General features: G+C 42.3%; 2 protein-coding genes across 2 annotated transcripts; one reads left to right on the top strand and one right to left on the bottom strand.

Annotated features, from left to right (window-relative positions):
• atf5a (activating transcription factor 5a) lies at nucleotides 1-3,433 on the top strand. The gene is made up of 3 exons (XM_067256664.1): nucleotides 1-142; nucleotides 434-1,628; nucleotides 1,782-3,433. Exons 1-3 carry the CDS (start codon nucleotides 1-3, stop codon nucleotides 1,966-1,968), a joined length of 1,524 nt encoding a protein of 507 aa, XP_067112765.1. The 3' UTR covers nucleotides 1,969-3,433.
• A 736-nt stretch (nucleotides 3,434-4,169) lies between these two features.
• stk36 (serine/threonine kinase 36 (fused homolog, Drosophila)) lies at nucleotides 4,170-11,208 on the bottom strand. The gene is made up of 20 exons (XM_067256658.1): nucleotides 11,037-11,208; nucleotides 10,645-10,785; nucleotides 10,479-10,556; nucleotides 10,163-10,293; nucleotides 9,764-10,013; nucleotides 9,543-9,636; nucleotides 9,253-9,419; nucleotides 8,996-9,162; nucleotides 8,694-8,814; nucleotides 8,437-8,565; nucleotides 8,173-8,349; nucleotides 7,991-8,076; nucleotides 7,719-7,782; nucleotides 7,426-7,533; nucleotides 7,231-7,305; nucleotides 6,943-7,060; nucleotides 6,712-6,838; nucleotides 6,418-6,598; nucleotides 5,223-6,182; nucleotides 4,170-4,862 (listed from the first exon to the last, which is right to left on the bottom strand). Exons 1-20 carry the CDS (start codon nucleotides 11,118-11,120, stop codon nucleotides 4,767-4,769), a joined length of 3,354 nt encoding a protein of 1,117 aa, XP_067112759.1. The 5' UTR covers nucleotides 11,121-11,208; the 3' UTR covers nucleotides 4,170-4,766.
• Between the last annotated feature and the right edge of the window lie 765 nt (nucleotides 11,209-11,973).

The following is an 11,973-nucleotide window of genomic DNA, read 5'->3' as shown; positions in this document are numbered from 1 at the left end:
ATGATGGCAACAACAGCTCCTATTTGGAAGACTCTTCGCGTCTGCCCGGCAGACCCCCTCACTCTCTCTCACCCACAGGCTAACCACAGCCAATCACAGGGGTGCAGGGGGGAGGTGCCAGAGGAGAGTCAGCACTTAATTGGTGAGTTGCAGCGAATACGCTTTTTTATATTTCCACATTTCAGGTGGGAACCGCACTGCAGCACATTCATTCTCCCCGAACAGTAAGTAATAAACTAGTTACCTCTTTTCTGATAAATAGAGCAACTGAAATGTGAAAATATTTTAGTTATCCGCACACAGCATTCTCCACAACCTGGCTTTACAAAATGTTATGCGGTTTTAACATTTGAGATTTAAGGACAATTTAAATACGTTTACCACTAATAGTAAATTATGATGTGTTATGTATTTTTTTTCCTTTTCCTCACAGGTGATGGTCTTTCTGACTGGATGACGGAAGAAGTGGATTTCTCTTCTTACCTCCCAAACCCTCATTCCTCTCCCTCCCCCAATTCCTCCCTCCCCCCATCTCCCCTTCAGAATGATATTCAGGTGCCCTCTGACTTGGAGGTCATGACCTCTCTGCTGCAAGAGGAACTTGCTCAACTGGAGGACTACTTCCTGTCCGAACCACTGCCAGAGAAAGGGGTCAAGTTGGGGAAATGCGACAAGGGTCCACCACCAGTGGGTCCCCAGTCATACTACCAACTGCCCTATGCGTCATACCCTACTTCCAACCAATCGGAATCCAGCCCTCTCCTTGTTACCCTGGCAACAGGGGAACTAGACCTGCTGAGCCTTTGTGGTGGGCCCATCGGTCGATCCAAAAATCCTAGACATGTCCCTTACAGTTGCAGTCGCCCCAGTGGGTGTAGCCGTAAAAGAGTTAATGATGGGGCGAGGTTAGGTGAGGTCTTTGAGAATAGTTTGTGGAGTTCCAAAGGAAATAACTCAGGTAACTCATCAGTGACTCTTCACGGTTACAGTAGTGTAGAAGACGAACGGGTGGTAGGGAAGGGCTACTGTCTGGGCAGTGCAGTCGAGATTAGAAGATGCGCCATTCTTCCAAAGGAGGAGAAACCTTGTCGTTTCACAGAGGAAATTATAGGGGGAGGCAAAGTTGTTGGCGGTGGGTATGGCTTTGGTGGGCCACTAGATGTTCCCCACAAGAAAGATGACCTGTTGATGTATGGCATGCGGGAGGTCAATGATATAGGTCCTGGTAGCAGTGAGATAGAGGTGTTGAGTCATGTCAAAGCTGGTGGTGAGATAGGAAAAGCCACCATTCCTTGGAAGACGGAAGGCAGTGAGGGTTATCTTCAGACAACGCAACCAGTGGCCTATCACAGCTTCCATGGCGCCATCAATGAGCAAGTTAAAGCAGAGAGTTTACAGCTGGGGCGTCAACATGACTTCCACTGTGGTTTCCTTGAGGATCAGGGTTCAAGTTGTCTTTCAGTTGATAGGGAGAGTCTGGACTTGGGGTCCCTAAACCACAGGCAATCGCGGGGTTTAAAGGAAGACTCCTGTTCGGTGAAATCAGAACTTGAGGCCAATACAACAGAGTTCCCCCACGGAGAGCGCAAACAGAAGAAAAGAGATCAGAACAAGACCGCCGCTCACAGGTATGATTCAGCCAAATACACATTCAGTCATTACAAATTATTACACCACGCTATCCATCCTTTGTCTAAAAATCATGATGATGGAGCACAGACACAGGTGATCCTTAGCTACATGTTTTACTGTTTTGATTTTTCTTAATCCAACTTCACCAGGTATCGCCAGCGGAAAAGGGCGGAGTTAGACATATTGGAAGAACAGCTACATGGTCTTGAGGGGCGGAACCGGGAGCTTCGGGACAAGGCAGAATCAGTAGAGCGAGAAATACAGTACGTTAAAGACCTGCTAATTGAAGTCTACAAGGCCCGTAGTCAGCGACTCAAGCAAGATACCAATGGCTAATGCCAAGTGATCATTTTATTTTATTTGTTAATTTTTTTCCGAATGTATTTTATTTTGTATGAGGGGCAAAATTGTATAATTGCATGTTTCAATTGTTTTTTTTAATTTAATTTTAATGTCAAACAACAATATTCTATACTTACAACATACCACAATCTGCACTACTTAAAATCTAACCAAGTAAGTCTGCACTGTGAAGCTGTAATGTTTTAATTGACAATCAATTTTGAATGGGTCTCTTGTTGATTGAATATTCTAACTGGGATGGGCTAGATTTCCATCTGTTATTTTTTATATTCCTGTTAGACTATTTTTAAGTCCACAACGGCCTTATACCGGTCTAGATGTCAGTAACTTAGCCTACTGTATTTTCATCAGTGATTATTCAAACAACAGATATCTTCTTAGAATATTTGTAACAGCTTTAGGCTATTTATGTGTTCCAGATAAGTAATTTAAACTTAAGTAATATGAGGTAAAATTACCTTGAAGGAAGACTTGATGTTTTATATTGATATCGGTTAACTACTGGCTTTTTTTCCTCAGTTGCAAATTGCAATAGAGTACAATCAAATTTGCAGCTCAGGTTATGCAATTCATGTCCCTCAAACGTTAGTGATTTTTGAAAGTAGATGGGACTTTATACATTCTGATGTATCTTTGTTTGCATGGCTAAGACTTCATTGCTACTTAGCTGACACAGCTTCTACATGATTGATACTATTGTACACAGTTTCCATAGCCGCCTGACCTTATATGCTGTCTTTCAGAAAACTCACTTGTCTCTTTAATGTATAGTGATTTCTCTTCTCTCAAACGGAAGATATCGTAAACTTGCTTCTTAGGCAAAAATGTTCAGGGGGGAAGTGATTTTATATACCTGTATTCTCTAATTTGTAAGACTTTTTCAATAGTATGTTGAAGGAAAATGGAAGTTAGCTTTTGCTTATTTCTTTTAGTAAAGTTATTTTTCACTTAAATGTTTATTATACCTTTTCATGTTCTTTCTGGCTTTTTCATCTGATGATGAGGTTTGGACCATTTTTAATTCTCTTACTATTGTATAGATACTATTTTCATTTTCTGTTGGTCATTGAAGTGTTTGACAGACTGCATTTAAATTGTTTTGAATATATCTCAGCTCATTTTTTATTTTAATTCAAAACCCAGTAAGTGTGAAATGTATCATGCATATACACTGATGTTTGGTAAAATGTAACATTTGAATGAGCAGACTGAATGTTTTCTCAAAATAAGCTCAGACATCTTGGCGTTATACAATCAATCATATTCATGAAATAGCCTACAGCTTTTGATGTAATATGTGAGAGACCTGTCATTTTGTAATAGATTATTATATCCAAAGCTTCGTGTAGAGAAAAATGTTTTGACAACGCTCAGCTAAAAGGCCAAGCATTCATTCGCAAATAATTTGACCGTCCTACGTAATATATTTTCTCTTTGTCACATGTCATTCGTTTATTTTGACCAAATAAACAGTTGTGTCTGCATAAACTACCGTTAATTCTTTTTGAACTCATTCATAACACACAGATAATTGCTGGCGAACAACCGGGAGGGATTAACATAAACGGATAGATTAATACTGGTGCGGAACGGGGCTTTAAAAGTAGAACATTTGATGGGTGTTGTTTTTACAAAATAGGGATTACACGCACTAATGCACAGACTCTGGCTTGATGTCAACTGCGTTGAACACTTGCGGTGTTTTGCTCCACAGAGAAACAGACCTTTCTGTTTATTTTTAATCATACCACCACGTTATAACATTTTAAAATAGTTTTGGATGCTGTAATTTACCAGTGGATAACGGGTGATAGCTACGCGAGAAGAATGTGAAAATGTAGGCTACAGTTTTTTTCTACCCCGAAAGGCAATTACGGAGGTCAAAATGTATAGGCTACTTAAACAATTCAATTGTAATTTTTATTATGAAGCTAAATTGCATTTAATTTGTACACTGGATTTTAGGTAGCCTAGGTGTTTCATTGAATGCGTATTGAAGGGAAACGTTCGTTTCAAAAGCGTACATTATAAATTGGTCAGAAAGAAGGGCGTAACTGAGTCTATTCGACTAGTTTTTATGATCAACATTCAGTGGAGAAAAGACTCCAAAGTAAAAAATAAAAACATAAAAAGCGCAATTTATTTGTACAACTAAAAGTTGTAGGCTACTTGTCTCACAATTATGTAACAAACTTGTGCAGGCACGTAAAATTACAATATTGATAATGATTTCGTTTTTTAAATGTATCCTATAGGCCTATATAATTTGCTCTTTGTATTTTAAGAACGGAGAAACCTTCCAGTCAATACATTTACATGTAATGTAATGTTGATCAAAATTCAAATCGAATTTACACATTTGAAGATGACTAATGCAGAAGCAGGCCTACTGTATAATTTCATACTTGATATTTAATCCACAGTTCAATTCTTGCCAAACATTATTAAACTGTCTGACATTTGAACACAGCAACAAATGGAGTTAAAACAAGAAAGAAATCACTTCATAGCCATTCCATTTCAAGTAGTCAGCATTGTGGATAAGAAGTGTTATACCCAAATTATTTGTATACCTTTATAACATGACATGTCAAATTGCTTTTCAAATGATCTGATGTTGTTATACTCAAATTACAAATATGAGGACTGCATTTCTCTAAAGAACCCCCCCAAAAAATTGCAACCACTTCAGAGTACAAGAAGATGTCAGAAAGTAGAATCAAAGCTTAGCAACTGGCTTTTCCATCCTACCACATGGATTTCTCACCCACTCATAGCTGGTCAATGATTTGATGATAGTCACACTGTGGAGGTGCATGCTGTGAAGCCTGGTGAAGTTTCTCAAGTGCATCAAGGGACATCAGAGCCTTAAAAGCATAGATGGGAAGATTTGAGAGATTTCAACATGACTGTGTGAATGTGTGAACGTGTGTGCTGCTTGCAGACAGAGCCAAGCCCAGGGCCAAGATGTAGTTTAACAGTGTTAAAGTGGTTTTTTTAAGAAAATAAATGAGCAAATACACAAAATAACATTATCTTTATCGATTTTGTTTACACTGCTGCTTTTTACAGGAAAAAAAGGAATTATCCTGAACATCATGTGTTAATTTTATATTTAGTTACTTGGAGATTTACTTTAATTTGAAGGAATCCTAATAAGAATGGAAACAAGTAAAATAAAGGAGCTATTTAGACAATGTTATGTTTACTTAGTTTCTATACTGTACCTGTCGTAGTGTATCCTGCTGACTGTACAAGATCAGGGTTGCATTGGCAGCTTGTCTCACTGCATTATGGGAATCAGCACAAGCAGTCTTGAGAAGCAGGCGAGGCACATCTCCCTCTAGCAGTGTGGACACCCCCCTGTCCACGGTAGCCATGTTTCCCAAAGCTGCACAGCAATGCCTTCGTGTGAGGGCATCAGGGTCTGTCATAAGGGACGGCAACATGGTGGACGCCCTCTTGGTCTCTTCAATCCATATATTCATCTCCTCCTTGTCCATTTGCTTCCTGACTAATGAGGATGCATTTCTTCCTGCCCCTACCTGTGCACACACACTATGGTCCTTGCTCTTTATTCCGTCTGGCATGGCACAGGCCCCCACCCTTTTCAGAGTTCCTACCTCTGCTCGTCCTATCAAACCCAGCCAATTCCCCACTGCCCTGCAGGACATCCGCCGGACAGAGGGAGAAGGGTCATGTAGACAGCCAATCATATCTTTGAAGGTGGCAGGTGTCAAAGCTGATTTGGGGTCACTTGTGGACGTTTGCACAAACGGGTCCAGGTGCCCCAGCAGGCTGCATGCAGCAGCTCTGACCCTGTCGTCTGAGTGAACCAGAGCCTGCTGCAGGACCGTGGGCTCCAGCTGGAGCTGGAAGCAGGTGGAGCTGGAAGAGCAGCGGGCTGCCTGGGACAGCAGCGTCAGGAGCTCCACAGCGGAGCCCCACAGGGCCTCTAGCCGCAGGAGGGCAGAGAGCAGAGAGCTCGCGGTTCTATTCTCAGACGCAGGGCCTTGGTCACTGGAGGCATTCTGCTTGCCTTCCCTATCCCTGGGACAGGAAAAGAAGTTACAGGCCCCGGCAGCTGCTGTGAAACAGGGGACAGAGCGCCCTGGGTCGCACAGAAGCAGACGGCACAGCAGAGACAGGGGCAGCTCCAGTAGAGATTGAGGAAGTGCTCGCATCACCTGACAAGGTAGAAAGAAAATAAACAGGATTCAGTGAAGCCGTCAAAGATCAAACACCAGCTTGGAAGCAGCAGAATGTTCTCCCAATGGTACTAAGACAGCAGTGTGGAGTAGCAGTTCGGGAGGATTTGTGTCTAGAGCAAGAGTTATCCTCAGTTGCATCATTCAGATGGAGATACTTTCTACTGTTAGTCAGTCGGAGAGGCACACATTTCAACACAGAGGGAGATCCAACCTGCAGCAGGCCAGAGACGATGCCACAGCTGTGGTACAACTGGAGCAGCTTGGCCATGGTCTCTGAAGGCAAGTCGAGGGCAAATGGGAAACAGAGTAGATGGCAGCTCAACACCGACAGGTTGCTTGAACTGGAGTCCCCCCAACATTGACCAGGACTCTCCTCTGACAGCAATTGAACACTGTGGGGCAGAGGAGACTGTTTAACTTCACACACATCATTACTGTACCAGTATGGATATTTTAAAACAACCATCTGGATGTGAAGACGTTAACAACTACATCATTTACTAACTAATCAGTGTTGAGCAGATGTCCCAGGGTGGCTATGCACTTTGTGTCACTCTCTGAAAACAGAGGAACGCAGGAGTATGGATCCTTGGTGAGGACAAGCAGAGCAATGGACAGGAAGGCATACAGACCTGATAAGGAAAGAGCAGAACGTACATCATAAACACAATAAATTAAAATATACTTAATAGTAGAATGCCATTAGGTTGAGATGGGGGTGTAAAAAAGTCTATACCATTTGATGAACAGACGTTTGTTTTTGGTGTTGTCTTTTCCAGTGAGGTATTAACTCTCTGCCATAGCTGGTTCAAAAGACTTGAATCAATAGATGCTGATAATGGATCGTTTTCATGCTGTAAAGATGGCAATGGGAAAAGCAAACAAGTTCCTTATGATTATTTTACATACAAGGATTGATAGAATTCTAACACAGGCATTACGCTGGATTAATGTAAAGTTAAAATGGCAGATAAAGTGGTAATTAGTAGTACTACTAATTTCAAAGTGAAGAGATAATGCTGACCTCTGAGAGTGTGTGTAGGACCAATGACAGAAGGCCGTCACAATAACCCCAGCCTGGTGGCAAAGTAATGCTGGACTGGGAAAGGAACAGAGGGGAAGACAATGTTCAGGCACAGCCATACAGTACCACCAGTCATATTCCCAGTCGCATCACACGCTACAGCACACACGTATCAGTCCGCCTGGAAACACAGACCTGATCTGAGTCGAGGAGATTTGATATCTGCGGCGTCAGCCTGTCCATACTAATATCCACAGACCCTCCACTGTGGATAAACATGGTCAGAACCGAGGCTGCCAGAGGCTAAAGAACAGGGAGAAAGACACACACACACACACACACACAAACTTATCAACCCGTTTCATATTATTTTCCAATCAGCTTCAACTCTTCAAAGCCTGTAAAAGAGTAGCAGTCTAGAGACATCAAGGATAAATAACATAACAGAAAATGACTCAATTATAAACCTAAACTAGTTTGATACCTACTGCCAAAGAGTTGGGGGTTGGGCGAAGCAAAATCTTGACAAAGGGCTTGGAGGAGTCTTCCAATCTACAGTGTGGAGGTGTGTTGGCAGGTTAATGTGAAATATTGTTAAGCCATAGGAAAGACGTTCCAGTCATGTGAAGACTTTCAGTTGGCTATGCGCCTAACGATGAAAGAAGGACTGTGTGCATCAGGCTTGGCATTAAACCATTCAGAAAATGACTAGATTTTGCATAATCATATACTGACTACTGTGCCCAGCTGAATGTCAAACCTGCTCTCAGCTTGCTCCCCGTGTTTCTCCCAGTACACCAAAAGCACCACCATCACTTCTCCAAGTACACTGTCACACCATGGTTGCTAAGTGAGACAAAACAGAAGACACAGATAGTTCATGTTAACTTTTGCGTTTATCAGTTTACATGTAATATATGGTCATTTTTTGTCAGTGCTAACCTTGGTAACCACTGGGCTCTCGACAATATCTTGAACCAAGTCAAACAGGAAATGAGGTAGCTCAACTTCACGTCCAATGTGGAAGGAGTCCTTTGGGACCGAGGTCAAGATCAGGTTGTTTAAAACCTTCAGTGCCTGTCGAATCTGGCAGGCTCCTTCCAGAATCCCTTCTAACAACTGAACAGGAGGACAGGTTCCGGGGTCAGAGCACAGTAAAATACTAATTTCTTTAGATATATGGGCTTTGTCATCTGGTTGGTTTACCTGAGTTTTGGATGTCAGTAACTTCCTTTTCAATTTAGGAATGATGGTTTGACTACTGGTGTTAGAGGTGTGCCGTCTTGGGTCTGTTTCACGGACCAACTGCTCCCACTCCTCATCACTGTCCACGTCCTAATGACATACACCCATGATGAATGACAGACTGACACAGACTGCTGTGGTGTTCAAAGACCAGCCAGCAAACAATACTGTGGCAATACAGTGATGCCAGCCAGCTGCAGGGGGTCCAGGTCACTGACCTGACTGTGCATCCTCACTGAGCTCAGGCTGCTGCAGCCATCCTCAGGGTGCTTCCGTACCTGCCGAGGTCCAACCTCCACCGAGGGGAACTCTTTCTCATAATCATGGCTGATCTGACCCCTGCACGGTAACAGGAGAAACTCTTCACTGAATGTAAACCTGTACTGAAGCCGCCATCTTTTTTTTTTTTTTTTTTTTCTTTCATCATATAAATAAATCAGTAGGTTGGATGAAATTTCAGGCTGGTCGATCAGAAAGCTCTTGAGTTCATGTTTGAAGTTCCTGGATGCTCCTACTGTACCTCACGGCGGATGTCTCATTGGTTGGCTGCATGGTAGTGAGGCTGAGATTGTCTGCAGCGTGGGCTATGTCCTGATCCAGACACATTAAGGGGGCAGCTGGGGATTCTTGGGAGGGGATCTTTACTGACGGGGCTGTCCTTTGGGGTCCTGCCTTTCCATTTCCAATCTAAAATCAGTTACAAAGCAGTAGTCACTTGCAGAGTTTAGAGTTATTTCCTTCAGAGTATTTCTACGCATGGTTGGGATCACACCCTACCTGTCTGCTCCTCTTTTCCTTGTCTCTTTGTTCCGTGGCCTTGCGCAGCAGCCGGCTCTCACCACCATGCTGCGGTGCCTTCTCTGCCACTTGCTGAAGCTTCAGAGCCTGCATGTCTGGGCTGGGGGTCACTGTCAGAGGGCTGGATGCACTGGGATCTGACAGCACTACCAATGCCACCATTAGGGAACAAAGAGGTTACAATCTGAAAGTTATGTTTACTACGTACAACAATGATACCCGAGATCAGAATTGAATCAACAGAATCAATTCAAGCCTGCTGGCCTCACCTACAACTCCATCTGCAACAAAAGGGTGTTTGAGGAGGTCGGGCCATGACAATCTCTTCTGTGGGTCTTTGGTCAATAATCCCTTCAAGAAACTCTAGGGTGGCAAGATTGAGAAGTTAAATAAAGCATCTCTAGACTTGTCTAGTAACAAGTGTAGGAACTGCACACGTATTAATTACTATCCTAATAATACACAAACGCTATAAAACTGTGATCTGTACCATGCAGGGTTGGCTCATGTTCTCTGGCCACTTGACAGGATCTCTCACTATGAGCCGCACAAGCTGAAAGATAGAGTTAGTGTAGAAAGGTGGCACCCCCGTGTGGAGCTCGTAAAGAATGCAGCCCAAAGACCAAAGGTCAGCAGTGTGGTCATAGGGCTTCTCTTCGACCAGCTCTGGGGACATGTAGAGAGGTGTTCCCTTGATGGAAGTCAGGACCAAAGTAGAAACGCTCATAGCTCGAGCAAACCTGGAACATGTGCAAATAAAACCCCAAATAACATTACCGGCAATATTCTTAGTGGAAAATTGCACAAAATCGACATGTTTAATCAAAGAAAAAGATGAATACATTTGGCAAAAGTGACATTATTGTGTGCACAAAGGAGTAATGCTCACCCAAAATCACACAGCTTTACAACACCACCTTTTCCCAATAGAATGTTTTGTGGTTTCATGTCACGGTGAAGGATCCGATGTGAATGTAAATAATATAAAGCAGACACTAGCTGGTGGGCAATTTCAGCGACCTTGACAAAGAGCAATGCACACAGTGAATAAAGCATTCAAAACAAAAGGTTAATTGTATAGTCTACTTAATCTCAGACACGTTCTGTAATGCAGAGCTCTAACTCTATTAAACATAAACTCCATTACCCAGAGACACTATGGATCCCAACAGAACAAAACTTCCTCATGAATGAATGGGCACTACCTGGCTCTCTGGTAAGTTGCCATCGTCCTCGAGGATCTGGAACAACTCGCCTTCTGCGTACTCAGTAACAACAACCACCTGTAAAGAGCGTCATAGTCAGTAAAACCCAATAAGTAAGCAAGATATAGCTTTTTACTAAATGGAAGCGAATTGCAAACACAGCTACCTCTCTTTCAGTCTCAACACTGTCCAACAAGAGGACAATGTTCGGGTGTCGAAGTCCCTTCATGATGTCAATTTCTCTTTTAAGACTTCGCAACTCTTTCTCAGAGCGACCAACTTTAGGGATAAACTTCAGTGCCACCACCTCAACAAACAAAATAAACACGGTTTCGGTTTACAAACATGCTAGAAGGAAGAAACATGCATTAGGCTGGTCATTTATCAAACTCTTGCTACAATTGTTGTTAGGTTTAACAAGTTATTCTACAGTCTTACAAGCCAACTACAATACAAAATAATGTTGATATAGCGGGACAGCGCCACTTAGCTTGTTTTAGCTAGCTACCTAGCTAAATAGATCTAGATTTAAGCCTAATCTAGTTACAATTTACTTACTTGACCACTGAATTTCTTACGTCCTTTGTAAACTCGCCCAAATGAGCCTTCTCCTATCATCTCCAAAACATGATACAAGTCCATTTTAGCAAGGCTATCAGTCTCGCTAGCTTGTCCTGAAGATGCCTGGCAATCCTTACTGTTTAGCTACAGTACTGTAGGCTACTGTAGTCTAGTTTCTCTGCTAGCAAAACTTTTCGTCATGTGAGAGGAAATGTTCCGTAGCCTCCAAAATGATGTTTGATATGCTTTACCAACTATAAACTACCTCATTATTAAACACAAAGTGACCAACAAAACCCTAGTTTACTTCAACTTTTAGCTATCTTAAACAAAGAGCTTAAAATACCTAGTAGTGTAGCTACTAGCTAGCTATCTAGCAGCATGGCTGTTTGGGTACTGTGTCAGGTGCGCACTAGCAATGTAATCAAACGTTGCTAAGCAACTCTGTGGCCCATAGGTTCAGCAAAGGTTCTCGCGTTCTCTCATCATCCTCAGAATGTCCAAAACAAAGGCGTAGGTCAGGATTGACTTTGACATTGGGGGGGGGGGGACATATTGGCCACTATGAATCAACGTCCATCCCACCACCATAATAGTAACATACAGTATGGTGACGTGGTACAACATAAATGGAATCATAAAACAGCAAAAAAATAAACAAAATCATCTAATAGCACCTCAGACTAGGTGGACAGCACCGCTTCGCTTCAGTCCTGCTTTGTTATACTTCTGACTCCCGTTCTCACTTGACTTGAGTATAGCATGAGTATGACTTGACTTGAGTATAGATCAGACATAAACAGACAGTAGCATTCAATACTTTTAATAATTGTCCACATCACATTGCATGTTATTTCAGTTTGTTTAAAAGTAATATATATATATCAAGTCATACAAATTGTAATACAATTATATAATAAACAATGAAACAATC

The sequence above is a fragment of the Osmerus mordax genome, chromosome 19, assembly GCF_038355195.1.
Source record: "Osmerus mordax isolate fOsmMor3 chromosome 19, fOsmMor3.pri, whole genome shotgun sequence".
Taxonomy (NCBI): domain Eukaryota; kingdom Metazoa; phylum Chordata; class Actinopteri; order Osmeriformes; family Osmeridae; genus Osmerus; species Osmerus mordax.
The sequence above is the reverse complement of the archived record's forward strand: the minus strand, read 5'-3'. Positions and strand labels throughout refer to the sequence as shown.